Source organism: Ornithorhynchus anatinus, chromosome 3 (assembly GCF_004115215.2).
Source record: "Ornithorhynchus anatinus isolate Pmale09 chromosome 3, mOrnAna1.pri.v4, whole genome shotgun sequence".
Lineage (NCBI taxonomy): Eukaryota > Metazoa > Chordata > Mammalia > Monotremata > Ornithorhynchidae > Ornithorhynchus > Ornithorhynchus anatinus.
In genome coordinates, this window is record NC_041730.1 from 111,625,865 (window position 1) to 111,653,034 (window position 27,170).

Consider the following 27,170-nt stretch of genomic DNA (forward strand, 5'->3'; position numbering starts at 1 on the left):
CCGCGCCCCCCGCCGGCAGCATGGCGAGCTTCGCCGACCTCAACGTGCAGCGGAGCGGCGACCTCAAGGCGCTGCGGGAGCTGGTGGAGACGGCGGCCCAGCGTGAGCCTCCACCCACCCTCCCCCCCACCCCGAGCCCTCGAGGAGATGACACGCAGGGTGCCCCTTAAGGGCTTTCCCCAGGGGGGAGCTTCGGGGAAGGAGCGCGGGGTGGGGAGTCGGAGGTCGTGGGTTCGAATCCCGCCCCCCCCCGCCACTTGGCAGCTGCGTGACTTGGGGCCGGTCGCTTCACACTCCTCTGGGCCTCGGGGACCCCATCGGGAAAATGGGGATGAAGACCGGGAGCCCCACGCGGGACCCCCCCCCCGATCGCCTTGTAATCATCATCATCCCCTCGGTATTTATGAAGCGCTTACTACGTGCAGGGCACCGTTCTGAGCGCTGGGGGAGATCCAGGGGAATGAGGTCGTCCCACGTGAGGCTCCCGGATTTCAGCCCCATTTTACGGATGGGGGAACCGAGGCGCAGAGAAGTGAAGTCACTTGCCCACGGTCACCCAGCTGACAAGGGGCAGAGCCGGGATTCGAACCCATGACCTCTGACTCCCAAGCCCGGGCTCTTTGCCACGGAGCCACGCTGCTTAAATGAGTGAGTGAGGGGCAGGGAATAGGTTGGCGTCGAAGCAGCGCTGCTCAGGGGAAAGAGCACGGTCTTGAGCGTTGGAGACCTTGGGTTCTAATCCTGCTCTGCCCTTTGGCCGTCGAAGCGGCGCGGCTCAGTGGAAAGAGCCCGGGCTTGGGAGTCAGAGGTCATGAGTTCGAATCCCGGCTCGGCCACTTGTCAGCTGTGTGACTGTGAGCACGTTACTTGACTTCTCTGTGCCTCGGTCACCTCATCTGTAAAATGGGGATTAACTGTGAGCCTCACATAGGACAACCTGATGACCCTGTATCTCCCCCAGCGCCTAGAGTAGTGCTCGGCACATAGTAAGCGCTTAACAAATACCAACATTGTTATTATTACCTTGTATCTACCGCAGAGCTTAGCACAGTGCTTGCCGCATAGTAAGCGCTTAACAAATACCATCGTCATTATTATTATTAGAAGAGGGGAGGGAGCGGGCTGGGCTGTAGTAGGAGAGCAACAGGGTGAGTTAGGAGGTTGCATGTCTGTCCCCCTCTAGGCTGTAAACTTATTATGGGCAGGAAACAGTCGGCATGTTCTCTTGCATTGCACTCTACCAAACGCTTAGAGCAGTGCTTTGCACATAGTAAGTGCTCAGTAAATACCAGTGATTGACCCGAGTGCTTTAAAACCAATGGGAAGGAGTTTCTGTTTGATGCCAAGGTGGTTGGGCAACCACTGGAGGTTCTTGAGCAGTGGGGAAACATGGCCTGAACGCTTTTTTAGAAAAATGATCTGGGCCGCAGAGTGGATTATGGCCTGGAGTGGGGAGAGACAGGAGGCAGGGAGGTCAGCGAGGAGGCTGATGCTGTAATTTTGGGCTGATTTGATAAGCACTTGGGTCAACAAGGTACCGGTTTGGATGAAAAGGAAAGGGAAAACTTTAGCAATATTGTGAAGTTACAACCAACTGAATTTAAATACGTGCGTTTAAAGAGTCGAGTCGCAGGTTTTAGGGGTCCAGTTCTCCCTTCTGACCTTTCCCCCCTCTTGAAGTTGTTTTAGATCATTTGCCTTAGTTACTTATTCTTTGTGTATGTGTTTTTTTTTTAGTTGGGTATTCAACTGTTGCCATTAATCATGTTGTCGACTTCAGTGAAAAAAAGCAGGTAAAATTTTGTCTGAAATATTTTGGTAGCACGAAATAAAATGTGGTGGGGATGGGAGGAGGTGAATGAAGAAATCAGGCCGGGGAAAACTGTTTATGTAGTCAGACACATAAAGAACCAATAGTGGACAGAGTGTAGGACTGGAAGGCAGGAACCTGGATTTTATCCTGGCTCTGCCACTTGCTTTTGTGTGAGCTTGAGCAAGACACTTAACCTCTCTGTCTCCTCTTCCTTCTCTGTAAAATGGGGATTAAATACCTGTTCTCCTTCTCCCCATAGACTGTGAGACAGAGACTATGTCTGGTCTGATTGCATCTACCTTGGGGTTTAGCATAATGCTTAGCACCTAGTAGACACATAATGCATTCCACAATTAGTACTATTAGATTATTCAACTGTGCAGAGCGGTCTACTGGGGAGAATATAGGGTGGGGTCTCTGGACATCTGGCTTCTAATCCCGCCCTGCTCTACCACTTGCTTGCTTTGGGACCTTGGCCAAGTCACTGAACTTTTTTATTGCTCAGTTTTCCTCAATGTAAGCCCCATTTAGGACAGGGACTGTGTCCTGATAATCTTGTATCTACCACAGTGCTTAGAACAGTGCTTGGCCATTAAGCATTACTACGGTAAATGCTTAACAAATATCGTAATTATTATCATTATTACTATTAGAGAAAAGCAGCCTGGCTTAGTGGAAAGAGCACAGGCTTGGGAGTCAGAGGTCATGGGGTTCTAATCCCAACTCCACGACTTGTCAGCTGTGTGACTTTGGGAAAGTCACGTAACTTTTCTGTGTCTCAGTTACCACATCTGTAAAATGAGGATTAAGATTGTGAGCCCCACATGGGACAACCTGTTTACTACGTATCTACCCCAGCGGTTAGAACAGTGCTTGGCACATAGTAAGTGCTTAAGAGAAACCATCATTATTAGAAAAGATACTGGTGAAAGTGAACTATAACAAAGGTGAATCTTAAATTTAAAAATGTGGTTTATGTTTAGAGAGATTGTATGTTTACAGTGGCTGGGTATAGATGAGGTCGCTAGATTTAGGCGAAGGAGAGCAGATGGTGGGTCCGCCACTCCTCTCCCTTAGCCGTCAGTTCTCCAAAAAGGCATTACAGTTTTGGTGGTGATGTGGCCACAGTTTGTGGAAATTTAAATGAGGATCCTGATTTACTTTGGATCACTTTAATGAAACCAGAGCCATTGGCCTTCAAGCACATCAGTGTCTTTGCTTGAAGTGAATGCAAGCAGTGTAGCCTAGTGGATAGAGTGCGGGCCTGGGAGTCAGAAGGACCTGGCTCTAATCCTCCCTCCATCACTCGTCTGCTGTGTGACCGTAACTGCTCTGTGGGGATTAAGACTGTTAGCCCCATATGAGACACGGACTATCCTTCGTGGGCCTACATGCTACTTAGCTTGTATCTACCCCAGCACTTAGCATGGTGCTGACACATATTAAGTGATTCAGAAATGCCATAAAAATAAAACAAACTAAAAAAACTTGGCTACTGAGACTCAGTTTCTGACCCGACACCTAATTTCTTCTGGGGTACGGTTCTTCCAAACTTAATAGGGCAGAACGACCTAACTAGTTATAACTCATTTCATAATTCTCAGCGCCTTTTTCTCTCTTTCACATAGAGCATTTCAGGATAAAAAATACCCCTGGGAACATCTTTGGGGGCTCCTAGCATGAAAAACAACAAAAATATTACCTACCTCTTCTAGACTATAAGCTTGTGGGTAGGGAACGTGTCTACCAACTCTTGTTACACTGTACTCTCCCAACCTCATTGTTGAGTTCTCCGCACACAGTAAGTGCTCAACAAATACCATCGATCGATTGATTGCTACATTTACCTAGTTTATCTACATTAATCTAGTTTGGTAGATTATGTGATGTAGACTCAAGTGTTTGTAAATAGGTATCTTTTTAGGATAAATTTTAAAACCAGTTTGGGTTGAACTGAAATTCAGTTTCTTTCTTGTAAAATTTTCTGCATTTTCTTAAAACCACTAATTCCATTTTCATCCTTGTATTGCGATAGGAAATTGGCAAACCAATATCTCCCTCAGATCTCTTTTCAACCTTGCCTATTATCCAGGTAAGTGTCATTTTATTGTTGAAAAAACTTATTTATCTGACTGGCCTTAACTGCTTGGCTAGTTTTAGAAAAATAGGATTAGAAAGAAAAGATAAGAATGAGTTTGTCACAGAGCAGAGTGGTTAGAATGCCATGGAAGAATAAGAGAATGAAGATACCATCATGCATTTGTGTACTGGTTATCTGAGCTGCAATAATAATAATAATGATGATGATGGTATTTGTTAAACGTTTGCTATGTGCCAAGCACTGTTCTAAGCGCTGAACAGTATGCTGTTAATGCTAATGCTGTTAACAGTATTTTTCACTGTAAAGTAAACTAGTTGCCGCTATTCCGAATTCATTAGAGAAGCAGCGTGGCTCAGTGGAAAGAGCATGGGTTTGGGAATCAGAGGTCATGGGCTCTAATCCCGGCTAAGCCAGTTGTCAGCTGTGTGATCTTGGGCAAGTCACTTAACCTCTCTGTGCCTCAGTTCCCTCATCTGTAAAATGGGGATGAAGACTGAGCCCTACGTGGGACAATCTGATTACCTTATATCTACCCCAATGCTTAGAACAATGCTTGGCACATAGTAAGCGCTTAACAAATACCAACATTATTATTATTATTGTTTTTGGAGACTGACTTTAAGTAGTGGTAAGTTGATTCCCTGAAGGTGCTAATGACCTTTGGTTAAGGGACAAACATTGCAGATGGCTGAAAGCGTGCTTCAGGAGACTTTGTAGACTCCCACAGTATTCTTGAATTTCACCCTATATGACAGGAACTATGTACCATTTCAGTTGTTTTTAAACCATCTTTTCCCAATTGCTTACTTTTGAAACAGTGAGAGGGTTTTCATGAGCAAAACTATTGTAAGAATGCCAGTAAGTCAAATCCCACTATTCATAACCTTTTTTATACCTTACAATCTTCTGCTTACAGGGGAAATCAAAACCAATTAAAATTTTAACTAGATTAACCCTCATAGTCTCGGATCCATCTCACTGCAATGCTTTGGTAAGTACATTTTTTACCCTCCTCACTATGCTTTCTGTAGCAGATTTTAATTTTTTTTTGATATATGGGGATCAAAATTAGGCAAGTATTGAATTGTAGCATGATGTCTCATACCTATGGGCGAGGGTGAGCGGCTATAGTTAACTATCAGCGTCTGTATTACGACTTAAGGTTTGGTAGTATTTCATGCATTTTCCATGAGTATATGATATTTCTCCCTTTTTTTTTTTTTCGGTAAGAGAGCAACATCTTCACGTGTCAGGTTGTACGACATTGTCGCTGTTCATCCGAAGACAGAAAAACTCTTCCATGTAAGTAGGAGATGTTGAAGAAAGCATACTCTAATTTTGTGAAGCAGCATGGCTTAGTGGAATGAGCATGGGCTTGGGAGTCAGAGGTTGTGAGTTCTAATCCCAGCTCCGCTACTTGTCAGCTGTGTGACTTTGGGCAAGTCACTTAATTTCTCTATGCCTCAGTTACCTCATCTGTAAAATGGAGATTAAGACTGTGAGCCCCACGTGGGACAACCTGAATGCCTTGCATCTACCCCAGCACTTAGAACAGTGCTCGGCACATAGTAAGCTCTTAACAAATACCGTCATTATTATTGTGACCTTATGTCTTGGCTCCATCACAGATGCGTGATCGGATGTTGGTGCAGACCTGTAATGCTTGGGTAAGGCCTGCATTAGGATCGAAACAGTCTAATTCATTCATTCATTCACTCAATCATATTTATTGAGCACTTATTGTATACAGAGCACTGTACACTTGGAAAGTACAATTTGGCAATAAAGAGAGACAGTCCCTACCCACACCCGGCTTACGGTCTAAAAGGTCTCATGCCTTTTATGGGCCAACAGGAGAGGTTGGCTTTCTGGAGTAGATGGGCACCTTTTCCCTGTAAACGGCGGGGAAGGAGAACAGGGTGGCTGCAGGAGAGAGACAGTCTTGAGCAGGGTGAGGGTAAGCATACTTAGGGCCTCAATCTTGTTGGTGACATAGCTTGAGTGTTCACTGGTGTCTTAGAGAGGAGGGAGGAAGGGCCTTGGAAAACAGAGGCTCAGTCAGTCGATAGTACTGGTACTTACTCTGTGCAGAGCACTGTACTCAGGGCTTGGGAGAGTACAGTACAACAACCTGGCCTAGTGGATAGAGCATGCGTCTGGCAGTCAGAAGGTCATGGGTTCTAATGCTGGCTCTGACACTTGTCTGCTGTGTGGCCCTGAGTAAGTCACTTCACTTCCTTGTGCCTCATCTGTAAAACGGGGTTTAAGACTGAGCCCCATGTGGGACCTGGACTCTGTCCAACCTGATTTGCTTGTATCTACCCCAGTGCTTAATGCAGTCTAGAGGGAACTTAACACAATAGGATGATGCACAAGCCTGACTTTGACAGCTGCTTCCAATCTGGGCCAGAATGTAGGCCGCTCAGGAGGGCAGCAGTAGGATGCAGAGCGACCCAAAAAAATTGAAAATGGGGCCCACCAAAACAGGATATGAAATGGATTAGGACAAGTGGATAGTTGAGCTTCCTCTAGACTGTAAGCCCATTGTGGGCAGGGAATGTGCCTGTTTGTTATATTGTACTCTCCCAAGTGCTTAGTACAGTGCTCTGCACACAGTAATCTCTCAGTGAATACAATTGAATGAATGAGTGATGCCCTAGGCACAAAAAGCAAATCATCTAAGTACAAGAGACTCTGTATGAAGAGAAGATGATGTAATGTGGGGAGAGAGTTAGCCAGGAAAGGGAAAAGGGAGGTGGAGGAGGAGACATGATTGAGTTTTCTTGTTTGTTTTGGGGTTTTTTTTTTTAAAGCAGGGGAAAGTAGCTGAGAAGAAGCCCGGATCATTGTGGGTGGTGGGTGTAGGGTTGGGAAGAGAGGTTGAGATAGGAGTGAGAGGAGGAAAAAGGATGGGAGCAAGGCTTGTTTGTGAGATGAAGGGATTAGAGGCTTAAGTGGAGGGAAATAGCAGAGAAAGAAGGGGTAGATATAGGGGTAAAATTACACTTGGGAGTGAGAAGGGGTTCCTTCTTCAGGCCATTCCTAGTTCCAAGTTCACACAACAGGCAAGTGGCTGAGATGTGATTAGAAGCCAGGTCATCTGACTCCCAGAGCTATGCTCTTTCTGCTAGGCCAGCCTGCTTTTCTAGGTCAGGCTCCTGAAGATGCTTTGTGGCTGAGGAAAGGCTAAGTTCTGTTGGCTGCCTTTTGGGCCCAATACCCCATATTCGCTTGTGTTATTTCTCCGTAGCACCTTCTCTTTTGCTCTAACAACAAAAAAATTTCTTGTTTTGTTGCTATAGGTTGCTTGCACAAACCTAGATGTGGATCTGGTATGCATAAGTGTAACAGAAAAGCTGCCGTTTTACTTCCGAAGACCCCCTATCAATGTGGTAAGGTTTGGCACTTTATAAAATTCTTTCACTGTTGAACTTTTACTATAGGTGGAAAAAAGTGAAGGTGGCAAAAACATGCTTGACTGGAATATAAACTGAAGCCTAAGAATATAAGAAATACCATCCTTTCTTGCTCACTATTTTGTGTCCAGCAGAAATCTTTAACAATTATACAACTACATTAATAGTTATGATTACGGATCTTACACCTGCAGCCCGTTATGTCTGTAATTTTTTTTAAGGTACTTGTTAAGTGCTTATTGTGTGCCAAACACTGTACTAAGCGCTGGGGTAGATACATGCTAATAATGTTCCCCATGGGACTCACAGTCCCGCATGATGTAACTGAGGCACAGTGAAGTGATTTGCCCAAGGACAGACAGCAGACAGGTGGTGGAGCTATGATTTGAACCCAGGTCCTCTTACTCCCAGGCCCGTGCTCTTTCCACTAGGCCACGCTGCTTCTCATTTTCTCCTCCAGTGATATCCACTGAGCTAAGAACTTTGAAAATACTCCAAAATCTCTTTCCTGAAATGGTGAAACCTTAACCAATTTGGGTAATGGAGGTCAATCTGAATTGCTAAAAAGTCTGAATTGTAGTATTTTAGAATACAAGGGTCTCCTTGGGTCCCTGCTAAGCTACAGTGCTCACCAACTGATTGGTTAGTTCTGATTTGGGTGTTCTTGTCCTCTCAGTGCCCCAGCTCTTGCCAACTTGGATGCTAATTAACACCCAAAGGGCAGTGACCTTGATTCTACTTCCGTTATAACCGAGAGGTCTTCCTGGGCCTTAGTAGCAACACTAAATTCTCTATTTAGAGAGATGCTGGGAGAAGCAGCATGGCATGGTGGATAGAGCACACGCCTGGGAATCAGAAGGTCATGAGTTCTTATTCTGGCTCCGCCATTTGTCTACTGTGTGACCTTGAACAAATCACTTAACTTCTCTGGGCCTCAGTTACCTCATCTGTAAAATGAGGCTCGAGACTGTGAGCCCCACATGGGACAGGGACCGTGTCCAACCTGATTTGCTTGTATCCACCCAGCACTTAGTACAGTGCCTGGCACATAGTAAGTGCTTAACAAATACCATAATAATAATAGTATTTACTGAGTGCTTACTGTGAGCAGAGGACTGTACTAAGCACTTGGAAGAGTACAATATTCATTAAATCATATTTATTGAGCGCTTACTGTGTGCCGAGCACTGTTCTAAGCACTTGGGAGAGTACAGTATAATAATAGAGACATTCCCTGCCCACAGTTGGCAGACATGATCCCGGTCCTCACGGAGCTTACAATCTTAATAAGAGAGATGGAAAAAAAAAAATTTCAGATAAGGGAAGCGGCAGAATTTAGGTGGCAGCTTATCCTCTTGGTAACATAGCCCTTCTACTTTCTTCCTTGCTCTGAACCCTGCTCAGAACCCTCCCGAAGCAGGAATGCATTGCTTAACTATCGGTGATGCCATACTCTCTTCACATTCCTGAATGACTGTGTGGAGCACTGATATTTTGAGGCCGTCCCAGACAGTAAGGAGCAGACCAGCTCTTACCCCATATACCCCAATACCCCATATTAGGGATCCATCTTAGGGATCCTGAGACGATAGAAGGATCTAGAAAGAGGGCCATTCTGCCACTTCCGCATAGTAGTTGAGATGCAGAGGAGGTGTTTGAAGGAGGGAAGGCTCCAGAGAGCCTGGAACTTGGAAAAGAGGAGGGAATAAAGCTTCACTATGGCTATCTCTCTATGGAAGAGCAGTATTACTATTGTTAATGTTATTACTAATAATGATAATTGTGGTATTTGTTAAACACTTACTATGTGCCAGCACTGTAGTAAACACTCAGGTGGATATAAGCAAATTTGGTTGGACACAGTCCCTGTCCCAAGTGGGGCTCACCGTCTCCTTTCCCTTTTCCCCATTTTACAGATGAGGTAACTGAGGCACAGACAAGAGAAGGGACTTGCCCAAGGACATACAACAGACAAGCGGAGGAGCCGGGATTAGAACCGGTGACCTCCTGACTCCAGGCCCGTGCTGTATCCACCACATGTGCTGCTTCCCGCTATTGAAGCATGCCAAGCACCATACTAGGAACTTGGGAAGCAGCATGGCCTTGTGGATAGAACGTGGGCCTGGGAGTCGAAGGACCCGGGTTCTAATCCCAGCTCCACCACTTGGGTGCCGTGTGACCTTCAGCTAGTCACACCACTTCTCTGTGCCTCAGATACCTCATCTGTAAAATGGGGATTAAGACTGCGAGCCCTAGGTGGGGCGCAGACTGTATCCCACCTGATTAGCTTGTATCTGCCCCAACCCTTAGTATAGTGCCTGACACGTAGTAAGCACTTAACATGTTCTATAGAAAAAAATTAAACACGTACTTTAAAAAAAATTGAGGATGTGTGAAAAGCATAGTTGGGAGTGTTACTCTGACAATCTCTTGTACACCTGCTCATGCCCATAAGAATTACAGTAAGGCACCTTTTCTGGTCCCTTTTGCCCTTCAGAATGCACCATGCCCCATCGATCTATCAATCAGTGGTATTTATTGAGTGCTTACTTTGTGCAGAGCACTGTAATAAGCCCTTGGGAGGGGCCCAGTACAACATATTCCCTACCCATAACAAACCTATAGTCCAAAGTGCCTGGGCACCAGTGGTTCAAAGAGGAAAGGTACACTCTCCGTTGGCAGGACACACTGTTGGGTCGTTCTTGCAGAAGTAGTGACGGTTTGCCCTGAGCCATCCCCAATCTCTTGTAATAATGTTGGTATTTGCTAAGCGCTTACTATGTGCCGAGCACTGTTCTAAGCGCTGGGGTAGACACGGGAATCAGGGCGTCCCACGTGGGGCTCACAGTCTTAATCCCCATTTTACAGATGAGGTAACTGAGGCACAGAGAAGTTAAGTGACTTGCCCACAGTCACACAGCCGACAAGTGGCAGAGCTGGGATTCGAACTCATGAGCCCTGACTCCAAAGCCCATGCTCTTTCCACTGAGCCACGCTGCGTTCACCTAGCAGCACACATTGGGACACAGCTGGTAAGGAGAACAGGTGTAGTCCCAAAACGGAATATCTTTGATCCCTCAATAGCAGCAGACCCCACTGTCCCCTCATCCATTTCCTGTGTCACCACTGAGAGCTCAGCACCCCATAAGCACTTACCAAGCACCATAATGACACCCAGGCCAGCGTAGAGCTGGGGAGCAAGAAATGACAACAGTGGGAACCCAAAATAGACAGTTGTCCTCCAGTCAGAGCTGGAAAATGGCAGGAGCATATGCAGTCAAGGGAGGTTAATGCAGTATTTCCAGAAGCCACTTTTTTGCGGGTGTTGGGAGGTATTTATTGACTACTTACTGTGTGCAAAGCACTGTATTAAATGCTTGGGAGAGTACACTCTCCAAATATTACTAACACATGCCCTGCCCGCAACAAGCTTCCAGTTTAGAAGGGGAAAGAGACATAATAAAATATAATAAAAATAAATAAATGATGGATATGGATATAAGTGGAAAGGAAAGCTTAGTCAGGGAAGGCCTCTTGGCAGAGAAGGCAGATTTAGAAAGATCGTTCCCAGGGATCGTCTGTCCGCAAAACCATCCTCTGACTCCCAGCTGGTCTGGTATGAAAGGACTCCCCCCCCCCCCCCCCCCAAAAAAAAGAGATGTGTCTGATACTCTTCTCATTAAACCATCTATCATGAGACTGCACAACCTTGCCCAGTGCCATATAATCATCTTCACATCTGTCCAGCCTGAGTGCTACAAGTGATGCTGTCCTATTTGGGAAATGAGTGTTCTCGTCATCACCCAGCACTCTGATTAGCCCCCTAAAAAAGCTAAAATCCCAGATTCTTGGCTACAACAGCCAGGAACTTAGAAGCAGGGAAATCCCGCTACCTATCAGCCCCCTTTTCTATATCAAGCCAACAGAAAGAAACAGAAAAAGGTTTTTCACTCTGCATACTGTGCCTGATGCACATTGGCCATGACCTCCTTCTTGCCTAATCCAGCGGCCTCTATTCCATCCTAATCTTCTTCGACCTCTCACCTGCCTTCAACACTCTGGACTAACCCCTGTTCCTGGAAACGTTAGCTAACAGTGACTTTAATGACCCCGTCATCCCTGTCTCTTAGCTGCTCACTCTCTGTCGCTATCACGGGCTCCTCCTCTGCCTCCCGCTCCCTAAATGTGGGAGTCCCTCATGATTCAGTGACCCTCATGGATCCCCTTCTAGTCTCCATCTATACACCCACTCCCTTGGAGAACTCATTCGGTCCTTCGGCTTCAACTATCACCTCTACGTGGATGATTCCCAAATCTGCCTCTTCATCCTTGACTTTCTCCTTGGCAGTTCCTCATTTCCTCCTGCCTCCAAGGGTATCTGTACTTGAATGTCCCACTGGCCCCTCAAACTTAACATATTCAAAACAGAACTCTTCATCGCCCCATCCAAATCCTGTCCTCTCCCTGTCTTTGCATCACCGTTTATTACAACGCCATCTTGCCTGTCTCACAAGCCCACAACCTTGACATCATCCTCGACTCCTCTCTCATTTAACGTGCATATTCAATCCATCTCCAAATCCTGTCGGTTCTACCCTCTACAGTGTCTCTAGAATTTGCCCTTGCTCTCCATCCAAATTGCCATCACACTGACCCAAACTCTTATATCCCACCAAGACTATTGCCTCAGCGTCCTTGCTGACCTCCCTCCCTCCTCTCTCTCCCCTCTGTAGTCCAAACTTCACTCTGCTCCTGGATCATTTTTCTAAAATTGTTCAGTCCACATCTTCCCCACTCCTGAAAATCCTCCAGTGGTTGCTCATCCACTTCCAAATCAAGCAGAAAGGCCTTACCATCAGCGTTAAGGCACTCAAATCACCTAACTTTTTACCTTGCTGATCTCCTAGTTCAACCCAACCCGCATTGTTGACTTCCCTAATGCTACCCTTCTCACTGTACCTCAGTAATAATGATGATCATCATATTTTTAAGTGCTTACCATCTGTCAAGCACTATAGTAAACACAAGGGTAGTTCCAGGTTGAATACAGTCCCTGTCCCACATGGGGCTTCACAATCTAAATAGAGAGTAGAATTGAATTCGCCTTTTAACGAGAAAACTGAGGCACAGAGAAGTGACTTGTCCAAGGTCACACAGCAGACAAGTGGTGGAGTCGGAATTCGAACTCAGGTCCTCTGGCTCCGAAACACATCCTCGAGATGACTGGGCCATGCTGCTTCCTCAGTCTCATATATCTCATCATCAACCCCTTGCCCGTGTCCCCACTATGGTGTGGAACATCTTCCCCCTTCACTTATGGCAGACCCCCACTCTCCCCACCTTCAAAAGCCATCCTAAAATTCCATCTCCTCCAAGAGGCCTTCCCTGACTAGTCCTTTCTTTTTCCCCCTTCTTTTTCCCTTCTATGTTGCCTATGCACTTGGATCTGTACCCCTCAAGCACTTGATATTCACCCTATCCCCGGCCCCACAGTACTTAAGTACATGAAACAGCAAGGCCCAGTGGAAAGAACATGGGTCTGGGAGTCAGAGGCCCTGGCTTCTAATCCCCGCTCCACCACTTGCCTGCTGTGTGACCTCGGGCAAATCATGTAACTTCTCTGTGCCCCAGTTATCTCATCTATAAAATGAGACTTAAGTCCTTCTCCCTCCTACTTAGACTGTGAGCCCTGTGTAGAATAGGGACAGTGTCCAACTTGCCTTAGTGGCAAGAGCCTGGCCTTGGAAGTCCAAGAACGTGGGTTCAAAACCCCACTCCACCACTTTTCTGCTGTGTGACCTCAGGCAAGGCACTTCATTTCTCTGGGCCTCAGTTACCTCATCTGTTAAATGAGGATTAAGACTGTGAGCCCTGCGTGGGACAACCTGGTTGCCTTGTATGTACCCCAGTGCTTAGAACAGTGCTTGGCACATAGTAAGCGCTTAATGATTACTATTATTATTATTATTCCAGCACTTAGTATAGTGCTCAGCACCTAGTAAACAATAAATGCCATAAAAAATCTCTCTATACTCTATACTCTACCAATAATTTATTTGAATGCTTGTCTCCTACTCTAGACTGAAGTTCCTTTCGGGCAGGGAATGTGTCTCCCAACTCTGTTGTTCTTTCCCAAACACCTAGTACAGTGTTCAGCACACAATAAGCACTCAGTAAACACCACTGATTGATTGATAGACGAGGTTCAGGACTAGTTTCTTTGGAAACTAGTTTCTTCGGAACCAAAAAATCTTGGGAAGAACACATAGTCTTAGCACTCAACCCTGTTTTCTTCAGCTATTTTCTCAAAAGCTCTACCTAATTTTAGAGTTGCATCTCTTCTGATTCCAACTCTTATGTGCTTTCTCTTAGTATATAAGGACTTTATATTCCTCATTGAAACTGTTCTATCAGAGAAAAATGTGATTTTCCCAATCCAGAACAATTGGTCTGTAAGATTTGAAAACAATTCATGTAGAGACACTTTAGAAAGCTTCTTATGAATGATCATGTAATGATCTCAAAGAAATTTGCATTAAACAGTTTTTGACAACACAACTCTGGGTTGCTTGTAAGCTTATATTTTAACTCAACCCAAAATAGGTCTGTTTATTTCAAGAAACAATCAGGCATTCCTTGAGCCCCTCTGAATACTCTGAAAGGGTTTATCAAACTAGAATAAGGTACAGTCATAGACAACATCAGATTTCCTTTCTTCAAAACTAAAATGAGTGCTATATAAGTGTGGGAAGCAGCATGGCCTAAGCGAATAGGGCACAGGCCTGGAAGTCAGAGGGCCTAGGTTCTAATCCTACTTCTGCCCCTTGTCTGATGTGTAACCGTGGGCAAGCAACGTGCCTTCTCTATATCTCAGTTACCACATCTGTAAAATGGGGTTGAGACTGTGACCCCCACATGGGACAGGGACTGTGCCCAACCTGATTTGCTTTTATCCATCTCAGAGCTTAGAACAGTGCCTGGAACGTAGTAAACGTAAAACAATATCACAGTCATCAAATCACTTAAACTTCTCCGTGCCTCGGTTACTTCAGTTGTAAAATGGGGATTAAGACTGTGAAGCCCCATGTGGGACTGAGACTATGTCCAACCTGATTATCCTACATCTAACTCAGCATTTAGTACAGTACCTGACACATAGTTAGGGCTTAATAAATATCTTTTTAAAGAAAATATTTTCCAAGGTGCTGTCTTCGACCATGTGAACTGGACGGGAGAAAGGGGAAAATGCAAATTTCCTCAGATTATGGGCTGGGGAAACCACTGGTCTGAGCTGGCATTGGTTTGGTTTCATCTGTTTGCTCCCTGCCTCTCCTCAGCTGAGATTTACATCCCTCTGTCAGAGAAGAGCCCCATCAGTCATCTGGATTTTATTGTTCTCTCTTCCTTTTGATGACTGTCTCATACGCTCTCATGACTGAAAAAGAAATCCCAGCACTGGAAGTGGAGCAGCTGGGGAATGTTTTCCTTCTTAGCCTCTGATTATTTTATTTCTCTCATGTGAAGGCAATCGACAGAGGTATTGCCTTTGAAGTTATTTACACCCCAGCCATCAAAGACTCTACGATGAGAAGATACACCATCTCCAATGCCCTCAGTCTGATGCAGATCTGCAAAGGAAAGGTATGATAACACTCCTCTCCTCTCTTCCTCTCCCCTCTCATGACCTCTCTGGCCCCCAGAACTTTTCCTCCAGAACTGACTTCTGAGAAAAGACAGTGTAAAGTAAATCAGTTCGTAAAAAAATATCCGGTGGAAACCGGTTGTCTGGAGATCCCTTCGGAGTGGATCTGTGCTTCAGTAAATTCCCGTAGGACTCTGGTGGATCTCGGGCGGGTCTGGCCTACTTTCAGGCAACTCTAGCGTCCCGCCGTCTTAATTAGACTGTGAGCCCCATGCGGGACAGGGAATGAGTCCAACCTAATTAATTTATGCCTACCTCAGCATTTAGAACAGTATTTGACACATAATAAGCACTTAACAAATACCATTAAAAAACAAACCCCTCTAGCAGCTGCTCTAGGGCCTCACCATTTTGGACCGTGCCCTGCTAGAAGGAGCTAGCTATCCCAGGATAGTTCCAGGGGGCAGGTTTCTATGGAGAACTAGCTCTGGGCTTCTGCTTTCAGTGCTTCTGCAACAGCATGGTGTAGTGGATAGAGCACGGGCCTGGGAGTCAGAAGGTCATGGGTTCTAATCCCAGCTCTGCTACTTGTCAGCTGTGTGACTTTGGGCAAGTCACTTCACTGGGCCTCAGTTATTTTGTCTGTAAGATGGGGATTGAAACTGTGAGTCCCGACATGGGACAGGGAATGTGTCCAACCCGATTTGCTTATATCCACCCTAGCTTTTAGTACAGTGCCTAGCACATAGTAAGTGCTTAAATACCATAATTATTATTCTATCGGGGTAGCTGCTAGCGAGTACGTCCTAAACCGTACCTGGGATGACATTTCCCATAGGGTTTTGAGACTTTGCACCCCTGTGAAGGGGCAGACTCACACATTCTACCAGCCCAGTTTTGGGGTTTCTTAGAGAAGCAGCGTGGCTCAGTGGAAGGAGCCCGGGCTTGGGAGTCGGAGGCCATGGGTTTGAATTCTGACTCTGTTCCCTGTCAGCTGTGTGACTTTGGGCAAGTCACTTCACTTCTCTGTGCCTCAGTTACCTCATCTGTAAAATGGGGATGAAAGCTGTGAGCCCCATGTGGGACAACCTGATCACCTTGTATCCCCCCAGCGCTTAGAACAGTACTTTACACATAGTAAGCGCTTAACAAATACCATTATTATTAATGTCCCACCTTCTTGAACACATTGTCTTCACCTGTTGCCTCCATTTCCTTTCTGACATCTTTCCAAAGAAATATTTATGGTCTAAAAATGTTAGGGCTTCTTCATGGCAAAAATGATCTCTCCTTATTAACTGATAATAATAATAATGTTGGTATTTGTTAAGCGCTTACTATGTGCCGAGCACTGTTCTAAGCGCTGGGGTAGACACAGAGGAATCAGGTTGTCCCACTGGGGGCTCACAATCTTAATCCCCATTTTACAGATGAGGTAACTGAGGCACCGAGAAGTTAAGTGACTTGCCCGAAGTCACACAGCTGACAAGTGGCCGAGCAGGGATTCGAACCCATGACCTCTGACTCCAAAGCCCATGCTTTTTCCACTGAGCCATGCTGCTTCTCTCATGATGCATAATGATCCTTTTCCTATGGCTTTCCCCTTAGACTTCTTTCCTTCTGTGTGTGAAATTTGGCCTTTCCTTCCATGTAAATTCTGGGCTTCTCTCTTCCCTCTACTACTCTCTTAGTTGTCTTATCTTTAGTAGAAAAGAGGCTGGGTTATGGCGAAGTCTTACGCTGCACTGTTTGTATTAGAACATTCTTCATTTTCTTTGTGACATTTATCTAAGGTTAATATTGATCTTTTCTCATTTTGTAGAATGTAATTCTGTCGAGTGCTGCAGAAAGGGTAAGTCTGGCATTTAGTGTTTTTCTTTTCAGTGTTTTGATCCGTTAGAGATGGGGTTCTGCAAAAGCACATTATAAAGAACAATGCTCAGCAGGCAGTTTTGGCATTATCCAAGGAAGTGCTGTTTTCTCTTTTCCTTCATAGTGAAATAACTCCTAGTTTGTTTTTAATCAGTTCAACTTCTGTTTATAGCCTCAGAGCTCAGGAACCCATTAGCATGCTGACACTCTCGGTATTTGTACTTCTTAGTCCTGCTCCGGTATTTTGGCTGGAATCAATATGGAGTGATTGTTAATCCTAACTGCATTAAGAAGCAGCCTGACCTAATGGAAAGAGCATGGGTTCTGATCCCGGCTCCACTATTTGTTGTGTGATATTGGGCAAGTCACTTAACTTTTCTGTGCCTCCTGTGGGAATTAAGACTGTGAACCCTGTGTAGGACAGGGACTCTGTGTCCAACCTAGTTATCTTGTATCTTCTCCAGCACTGAGTAAAGTGCCTGCCACTGGTGAACACTTAACAAGTACTATTAAAAAACTGTAAATGCTATACTTCTTTTTGGCTAACATAAATTGAGAAAATGTTCTATTTTTTACCATGTGTGTTTGTGTCTTAGCCTTTAGAAATCAGAGGACCTTATGATGTGGCTAATCTGTATCCTTTTCTGAATATGACATTGTTGGGACTAATCTTTGAAATGTCACTTTAAAAGGATGAGAACAGTTTCTCCTTGAATCTCTCAACTCTAAATTATTGACAAGTTCATTGGACAGGCTAATTGACTCTAAGCAATCGTTCCTATTGGTTTGTTTTACCTATTGTTTGAGAGATGTTATTACTCTGTTGTGACATTTCTTGTGAATGGAGAAGAGAGTCAAAAGGCAAGTTCAGTTCAATTTCTAGTGAAATTCTATTTCATCGTTTAAAGGAAATCAATTCAAAGAGAAACCCCGGACTTTCATTCATTTTGGGGATTTGTATAATATAGTTTCTCCAGGTGGTTCCAGACTCTTAGGGGTTATTGTACCCCAGCTGAGTGCAGAAGTATTTTCTGAGAGAGACTTCACCCATGTGTTTTGGAAGCTGTGGTGGGAGCTCCATTGAGAATTCTGTGAGCTCCAGCGTGGGTGAGTAGGACGCTAGTGGGAGTTCATTCATTCAGTCGTATTTATTGAGTGCTTACTGTGTGCAGAGCACTGTACTAAGTGCTTGGAAAGTACCATTCGGCAACAAATAGAGACGGTCCCTACCCAACTGCGGGCTCATGGTCTATAAGGGGGAGACAGACAAAAAAACAAGTAGACAGGCATCAATAGCATCCAGATAAATAAATAGAATTATAGATATATGTACACATCATTATGTGAGCTCCAGTTTGAGCTCGGGTGGGGCCTCTGGGTCTGGGGGGAGTCTCAGTGGAGGCTCTGATGAACTCTGGTGGGAGCTCTGGAGGAGGTGGGGGGCTCCGGTGGGAGATCTAGTGGGAGTCCCTGTGGTAGCCTGGGTCCCCACTGTGAGGAACCGGCATTTAGAATTGCAGGTTTGCTAGCTCTGAGTCACCGGCTGGTGCAGGCCCGTCTCCTTGGCTGAGTAGTGATGGAATCCTTGACCAACGGGACAGAGGGCTGTTGTTTGGTCTGTCTGAAAATGATGCCAAGGCAGCAGTGTCCACCAACTGCAGAGCGGCCCTTCTTCATGGAGGTGAGATGATGTAACTGTTTAACGTTTAAGTGTGTTTGCTTTTCTGTTAAAGTCTCTCCTGATTTTCCCCCATCAAATCCTGGGGGCACACATTTCCTGGAGGTAGTTCACTGGGATTAGCATTTCCTCAGGCTCTTATCTGTTATCTCAGAATTTTCTCCCTGACATGTACCTTACTTGGATTTGAGTTTGGAAGGCTATTCTGCCTTGCAGTGTTTCCTCCCCAAGTGATTGTTGGAATTCATGTGTCTGGAGAAGCAACGTGGTTTAATGGATAGAGCCTGGGCCTGGGAGTCGAAAGGACCTGGGTTCTAAAGCTTGGCTGCTGTATGACCTTGGGCAAGCCGCTTCGCTTTTTTGTGCTTCAGTTCCCTCTAAAATAGGGATTAAGACTATGACTCCCATTTAGGACAGGGACTGTGTCCAACCTAATTAACTTGTATCTACCCCAGTGTTTAGAATTAATTAATTAATAATGATATTTGTTAAGCACTTACTATGTGCTAAGCACTCTTCTAAGTGCTAGGGTAGATACAAGGTAATCAGGTTGTCCTACATGGGGCTCACTATTGTAATCCCCATTTTACAGATGAGATAACTGAGGCACAAAGAAGTGAAGTGACTTGCCCAAAGTCTCACAGCAGACAGGTGGCAGAGCTGGGATTAGAACCCATGACCTTCCGACTCCGGCGCTCTATCCACTACGCCTTATGCTTAGCACATAATAAGGGCTTAACAAGTACTATAATTATTATTATTACTATTATTGTTATTGAAATCATTTTCTTTGTAGTTTTTCTTGTGATCCAACATTGCTCACTCCTGGATCGGGGACTGTAGAAGAAGGTGAATGCACAGATTTTAGAAAATGAAAATTTGGTTTCAAATCAGGATCTTGCACACTCAGTCATTCTCTGCTGTTTCCTTGGTATGAGCCATTATGAATATAGCAGAGGGTGAGAGGCAGATGAATTCACAGGATCCAGACAGTAACTGAAGCCTGGCTATTTTTTTGCGGAATACATTGACTACAAATAGATTTGTACATGATTTGATGTTTAGAGGTAATTGGACTTGTGTACCATCCATCTTAATATCAGCAGCAGATCCATTAGCATGGTTGCCTGTCTTGATATGTGGTTTTTGTTTGAACACTGTGTTTGATTTTTGAACTCTGAATCAAGCTACGCATTCTCTACATAAGTTGGTTACTCTAATCTAGGGGCAAATTGTGACTGTCGTGACTGCTTTGAAGAGTACCTTCCCCTGCTTAGCAATGAATTTGGGTATTTGACCCAAGTAGAATTTTTATTTCTGAAAACACATCTGTAACTAATATGTTTACAGATATATTTGCCTCCTCTAAACTGTAAGTTCGTTTTGGGCAGGGAACACATCTGTTAATTCTGCCACACTGTACTCTCCCAAATGCTTAGTACCGTGCTCTGCACATAGTACATTATTATTATTATTATTATAGTAACCATGCGGGAAATACCATCGATTGATGGATTGACACATTTGTAACTACTGCACTGAAATTCATTCATTCAATAGTATTTATTGAGCGATTACTATGTGCAGAGCACTGTACTAAGCACTTGGAATAAATGTACAAATCGGCAACAGATAGACAGTCCCTGCCCTTTGATGGGCTTACGGTCTAATTGGGGGAGACAGGCAGACAAGAACAATGGCAATAAATAGAGTCAAGGGGAAGAACATCTCATAAAAACAATGGCAGATAAATAGAATCAGAGTGATGTACATCTCATTAAACAAAATAAATAGGGTGATGAAGATATATACAGTTGAGTGGACGAGTACAGTGCTGAGGGGGTGGGACGGGGGGGGGAGAGGGAAAGGGGGGAGAAGAGGGTTTAGCTGTGGAGAGGGGAAGGGGGGGGTAGAGGGAGCAGAGGGAAAAAGGGGGGAGCTCAGTCTGGGAAGGCGTCTCAGAGGAGGTGAGCTTTAAGTAGGGATTTGAAGAGGTGAAGATAATTAGATTGTCGGAGCTGAGGAGAGAGGGCATTCCAGGACTGCGGGAGGACGTGGCCCAGGGGTCGACGGTGGGATAGGCGAGACCGAGGGACGGTGAGGAGGTGGGTGGCGGAGGAGTGGAGCGTGCGGGGTGGGCGGTAGAAAGAGAGAAAGGAGGAGAGGTAGGAAGGGGCGAGGTGATGGAGAGCCTCGAAGCCTAAAGTGAGGAGTTTTTGTTTTGAGCGAAGGTTGATAGGCAACCACTGGAGGTGTTTAAGAAGGGGAGTGACATGCCCAGAGCGTTTCTGCAGGAAGATGAGCCGGGCAGCGGAGTGAAGAATAGACTGGAGCGGGGCGAGAGAAGAGGAAGGGAGATCAGAGAGAAGGCTGACACAGTAGTCTAGCCGGGATATTAAAGCTTATCACTCACTTCAGGCATTATGAGTAGCAAACACGCAAGATGCTAGATGCTGTAGGATTCTTCCAGTGAGTGCTAATACATGTAGTTCTAAAGCGTGTATCGATTCCTCGCACAAATGGGAAGCCCAGGGACATCTATAAACTAGTTACTAAATGTGGAGTTTCCATTTATTGAGAATTGTCGGCTGAATTTTTCTGACGCTGTCGTGGTCGGTAGATGACCCCGACGTGGGACAGGACTGTGTCCAACCCAATTTGCCTCTCTCCACCCCAACACTTAGTATAGTTCCTGGTACACAGTAAGCGCTTAACAAATACCACAATTATTATTATCAGTACTATCATTATTAGATTGAGGGCAGAGATTTTTCATCAGCTGTATGATACTGTCCCAAGCCTCTTGTTCAGTGCCCCGCACAGAGTAAGCACTCAGCAAATACTGTGATTGATTGATTGATTGGTCATTCTGGCCCAAGGTTTTGATAATTTACCGAGGGCCCCTTGGTAATCTTATCCGTGTGATTATTTTCTGTCTACCCCAGTGCTTAGCACAGTGCTTGACGCATGCTAGAGAAGCATCATGGCATAGTGACTAGAACACGGGCTTGGGAGTAAGAAGGTCAAGGGTTCTAATCCCAGCTCCGCTTGTCTGCTGTGTGACCTTGGGCAAGTGACTTCACTTCTCTGAGCCTCAGTTTCCTCATCTGTAAAATGGGGGTTGAGTGTGTGAGCCCCACATGGGATAGGGACTGTGTCCAACCCAATTTGCTTGTATCCACCTCAGCGCCTAGTACAGTGCCTGGCACATAGTAAGTGCTTAACAAATACTGCAATTATTAGTACTTGTTTAATACCATTATTATTATCAGTACTATATTACTGTTACTATTAACACAATAAACCGATCTCCTACCCCCGTCCCATGCTAAATACCTATTAGCTGCGAACTAGGGAAGATCAGATAATCTCCCAAGCGCTTAGTATAGCGCTTTGCATGTACTAAGTACTCAATAAGTACCGTTGATGATAAAAATTCAGAAAACTGCTAACTGCAGTTTTGTCCTCAGATAAGCCCTTACCTGATTTTGTTTATTGTCAACAATTTTTATTTTTGAGTATCCAGGTTAGTCTCAGTTCAGGTGACCTGAATTCTGTAACTACCGTAGTAGAAGTAGAGAAGCCTGTGTACTTTATCAGTCTCATATTTATTGGGTGCTTAATTGTGTGTAGAGCCCTGTGCTAGATTACAATATAGCAGAGTCGACAGACACGTTCCCTGCCCACAGTGAGCTGACCTTATGCGGGGAAAGATTCTCTGGGTCCTTTTGTGTTTGAGTGATGCAGTTGGTTTTCCATCTCTTCAGGAAAGACAGAGATGATACAAGTTAGAAATGAGGGAGCTCAGCAGGAGAAAGTTTATTTTGGAAATAAATGCTAGATGAACCCGATGAGGCAGCAGAAACAAGTTGGGAAGTGATCAAAGAGCCTGATGATTCAGGTTTCCTTTTTCAGCAGTTGTAAAGTCCAGGTTTATGCGTGGTAGCAAATAAAGGAGCCAGATGGTTTCCAGGAGCTCGCCACAGAAGCAGCAGGGACCACGAAGGAAGGAACTGTGATCCATTGTGGAGCAGAGGGGGTGGCCAAAGTATATAAATGGGCTCAGACAGTCCAGTCAGTTATGCGATGACTTTGTTTCCCCTGGGATTCTCGCCACCAGTCCGACAGTATAGGGCGGATCGCCTTCTCACCGAGGCCGAGTCTGGGACAGACTTCTACGTCACCTCCTAGTGGGCCTTCAGTCAGTCGGTGGTATTTATTGAGTGCTTACTAAGTGCAGAGTGCTGTATTAAGCGCCTGTACACTACAGTACACTAGACTCGGTAGGCACGATCCCTGCCCTCAGGGAAATTACAGTATAGCCGGGGAGGGCACACATTAAGTTACAAAGATCTGTACAGAAGAGCAGGTATGGGAGGGCCAGGTACCTGAGTGCTTAGGGGATTTAGGGGATGTGGACTCCCCTGTAAGCTTGTTGTGGGCAGGGAACGTGCCTGTTTCCTGTTATATTGTACTCTCCCAAGTGCTTTGTACAGTGCTCCGCTTAGTACAGTGCACTGCTCACAGTTAGCACTCAAATACGATCGAATGAAATAAATACAGTTGAATAACTAAAGTGCACAGGTGACGCAGTAGGAAGGGAAATAGGTTGGGAAGATGAAAGTTTAGTCAGGGAAGACTTCCTAGAGGAGATGTGATTTTTAATAGGGCTCTGAAGATGGGGAGATGAGTGGTCTGTTGGATGTAACGGGGGAAAGAGGGAGTGAGTAAATAGCGAGACAGATGAGAAGGAGGCCCGATGAGTGGGTTGATGTTAGAGGAGCGAAGCGAGCCGGCTGGGCTGAAGTCGGGGAGGAATGAAGATGTGGAGTGGAGAGCCAGCTAAGGGGCACCAGATCTGCCCCCTGGTACTGTGGGACCAGCGGAAGCAACAGTGGGAGTAGTAATTGGCTCCTCTCCTTGAGCAGCTCAGTAGGTAACACTCCAAAGTCTCCCGGGGACCTTTCTAGGAATGTCCGGTATCCAGACCAGGTCATGACGAAAGACTCAGCTGGGAGCAGTTGTGTCCTAGAGGAAAGAGCAAGGGCCTGGAAGTCAGAGTACCTAGGTCTAATCCCGGCTCTGCTGCTTGCCTGCTGTGTGACCTTGGGCAACTCATTTCTCTGGGCCTCAGTTATCTCATATGTAAAATGGGGATCCAGTGCCTGTTCTCCCTCCTGCTTAGACTGTGTGGGATGGGGACGGTGTCAGGTGACACGTAAGTGCTTACTAAATCCCATCATTATTACTAATGACCTTGGGGAATCCACATATGGGCTGGAGGTGGCCAAACTGCCCCATTTGTTTGGGGTTTCTTAGACTGGTGGTAGTATGGTACTTTATTGATGATTTCGTTGTGCTAGTGCTGCATTGAAAGCAGGGGTGAAAACAAAATCTTTGAAATGGGACCCTGCCCCAGCTCATCGCACATTCTTGGTGGGAGAGAAAGGATACTTAGGAAAGAGAAATAAATTACAGGCTGTAAACTGTAGGAGCAGTAAAAAAATAGCAGTGAAAAGCAAGCGGAATGGAAAGTATGTGAATGAAAGAGCAAGATGCCTAGTGGAAGGAGCACAGGCCTGGAAACCCTGGATTCTAATCCCAGCTCTACCATTCGCCTGTTGTGGGTGACCTAGACAAGTCACTTACCTTCTGTGCCTCTACTTCCTTATCTGTAAAATGGGGTTAAAATATCTGCCTTTCTTCGCCTTAGACCGTGAGCCCTGTATGGGACAGGATCTAATCTGATTGTAGCTTCTCCATGTTCAGCTCAATACTTGGCATGTAAGTCAATGTTTAACAAATGCCACAGTGATCATTACTCTCACAGTACAACAGGATTAGCGACCATGTCCCCTGCCCATAACGGGCGTACAGTTTAGAGGAAGAGACAGACATTAATATAAATGAATAAGTAAGTTGTAATGAACAGCCCTTGGGGGAGCAGTCCAATCTCCAAGCACGGTCCTGGGTTTCAAACCGCGGCCCCTTCTCCAACACATTGACGCTTCCAAAGGTTCGGCGTTTGCAGGTCCCCGGAGTTCCTGATGTCTGGTTCCCGCCAGGGTGGTGTCCGGGCCCCCGCGAAGACTAGCCGTGGGAAGAAAGCTGTTTGGGCTCCAGCGGTGGGCTCCATTCACCCCCACAGGCAGACGCCATCATTGATCTCTGGGGCGGCTCACCTGGAAAAGATTGGTCCGAGTCCTCCCCATCCCCACCCTCGCCTCCCCTCCTCCTCCGAATTGTTGGGGGATGAACGCCCCATAGCTTGAGGCAACAGAGGCATTGGGGTGTCTGCCCCTCTGAGGTTGGATGATGGGTGAGTGCAGGTGCAAGAAAGAATTCTGGTGTCGTGGTATATGATGATCTTGTCTTGGGAGCTGTGAGACATCAATCAACAATTAATCAATCGTATTTACCGAGCACTTACTGTGTGGAAAGCATGGTACTGAGCACTTGGGAGAATGTAATAAAGTAGGTAGACACAATTCCTGCTTACGGACTAGAGGGGGAGATAGACATTAAAATAAATTACAGATCAGGGAAACGACAGAGTATAAAGATATGCACATTTAAGTGTTCTGAGACTGTTGGCCGGGGTTAATATTAAAGTGCTTAAGAAGCAGCGTGGCTTAGGGGAAAGAGCACGGGCTTGGGAGTCAGAGGTCATGGGTTCTAATTCCGGCTCTGCCACTTGTCAGCTGTGTGACTTTGGGCAATCACTTTACTTCTCTGGGCCTCAGTTACCTCATCTGTAAAATGGGGATTAAGACTGTGAGCCCCACATGGGACAACCTGATTACCTTGTATCTACCTCAGTGCTTAGAACAGTGCTTGGCACATAGTAAGCACTTAAGAAATACCATCATTATTATTATTATTAATAAGAGGTACAGCCCAAGTGCATAGATGACAGAAGAGAAAGAGAAATGGGTCCCACAGTTAGTCGCCAAAGAGATAGGAGGAGAACCAGGAGAAGACGCTGTCAGTGAAGCCAAGGTTGGATATGTCTCCAGGAGAAAGGGGTGGTCCACAGTGTCGTAGGCAGCCGAGGAGTTGAGGACTAGGATGAAGTAGAGGCTGTTGGAGATCAGGGAAATGTTACCGAAGTTGTCTAATCAGTGGTATTTATTGAGCTCTTACTGTGTGCAGAGCATTGTTCTAAGTGCTTGCGAGAGAGTCAAGTCCCAGCTCCATCACTTCTCTGCTGTGTGACCTGGGGCAAGTCACTTCATTTCTCTGGGCCTCACTTGCCTCATCTGTAAAGTGGGAATTGAGACTGTGAGCCCCATGTGGGACAGGGACTGTGTCCAACCCGATTTGCCTGTATCCACCCCAGTGCTTTGTACAGTGCCTGGTACATAATAAGCCTTTAACGAATACCATCATTATAATTATTACAATGCAGCAGATTTGGTAGACACATTCCCTGCCCACAAGGAGCAGACCAGCACTAGAGACACTTTGATTGCATTTTTGCTTGCCCTCACATGTAAGCAGCTAGTCCCAGGACCTATTAAATCCTCTCTCCTTTATTCCAGAAACAAGGAAGACTGCTTTTGGCATCGTCCACACGGTGAGGAAGCCGCAGACGTCTGAAGATGTTGACGCTGGTCCAGCCTGCAAGAGAGCCAAGTGTGAAGATTGAAAAGAATCTCTTGGGCTCCCTCAGGCCACCCTTCCTTTCTGCCACTGCATGAGTCGTCAGCCAACACAAAAACTCCTTCTCAAGAGTACCTACTTAGCTTGTGAAGGAATCAATATTTTTGCCAAACTTTGCTGTTTTATGCAAGTAAGAAAGCGAATGTAACTTAGGCGTCCATCAGTAAAAGCCTGATAGTAAATGGAGAAAGAAGAAATAGACTTGTATTCCTTCTGAACATGAAAAATTATAGGAGGGGCGGGGGTTACTGGAATGAGAAAATGTGAAATTCATTAAATGGTTTTCCTAAGCACAATGTGAAAACTTCCACTTTTTTCTCCTAAGCTCCCCATTTCTACTGTATACAATAACCTGTACCAGGCTTTGAAATAGGGTAAGATAGTGCCTAATGAACGATAATACTATTTATTTTTATACTGCAGCTATTCCAGAATTCTCTGAAGAAAAATTAAAATTTGCATTGTGTTAACTAAACTCCTCTAAATAATCTTGTTCATTTTCTCCCTCTTCCCTCCCAACCCATCCAAACCAAATTTTTTTTTTTTTGACCTCCATATCAGCTTCCCCACCTCCCATCCATAATGCCTTGGGTAGATCCAGGTGATCCCCTGAAGAGAGGGAGCAGAAGAAACAATGAGGGAATTAGGGTGGAAATCAGGGTTCTCAAAGTGCTTTTTGAAACATTTCATAATTACATAATGAAATTATGGGTAGAGCACAGTTCTGTCTTGGGAGTCAGAAGGTCCTAAATTCTAATCCTGGCTCTGCCACATCATCATAATAATATGATAATAAAAAATAATCGTGGTATTTGTCACCCAATAGACATAAGGACCAGGGTTCTAATCCCGGCTCTACCGCCTGTCTGCTGTGTGACTGTGGCCAAGTCACTTCACTTCTCTGAGTCTCAGTTACCTCATCTGTAAAATGGACTTTAGACTGTGAGTCCCATGTGGGACAGGGCCTTTGCCCAACCCAGTTTGTA

General features: G+C 45.4%; 1 protein-coding gene across 1 annotated transcript; it reads left to right on the top strand.

The window, feature by feature from the left end:
• RPP30 (ribonuclease P/MRP subunit p30) lies at positions 1 to 26,659 on the top strand. The gene is made up of 11 exons (XM_007672660.3): positions 1 to 102; positions 1,738 to 1,793; positions 3,849 to 3,905; positions 4,831 to 4,905; positions 5,145 to 5,216; positions 7,217 to 7,306; positions 14,855 to 14,971; positions 16,795 to 16,824; positions 17,441 to 17,478; positions 18,446 to 18,525; positions 26,064 to 26,659. Exons 1-11 carry the CDS (start codon positions 21 to 23, stop codon positions 26,168 to 26,170), a joined length of 804 nt encoding a protein of 267 aa, XP_007670850.1. The 5' UTR covers positions 1 to 20; the 3' UTR covers positions 26,171 to 26,659.
• The last annotated feature ends 511 nt before the right edge of the window (positions 26,660 to 27,170 follow it).

Excerpts from the sequence above, each read along its gene's own strand:
- RPP30 (XM_007672660.3), top strand. The coding sequence starts at position 21 with ATGGCGAGCTTCGCCGACCTCAACGTGCAGCGGAGCGGCGACCTCAAG. Across the intron at positions 3,906-4,830 it reads CAACCTTGCCTATTATCCAG|GGGAAATCAAAACCAATTAA; the intron begins GTAAGTGTCATT and ends TTCTGCTTACAG. Across the intron at positions 17,479-18,445 it reads CCTTATGATGTGGCTAATCT|AGGGCTGTTGTTTGGTCTGT; the intron begins GTATCCTTTTCT and ends CCAACGGGACAG.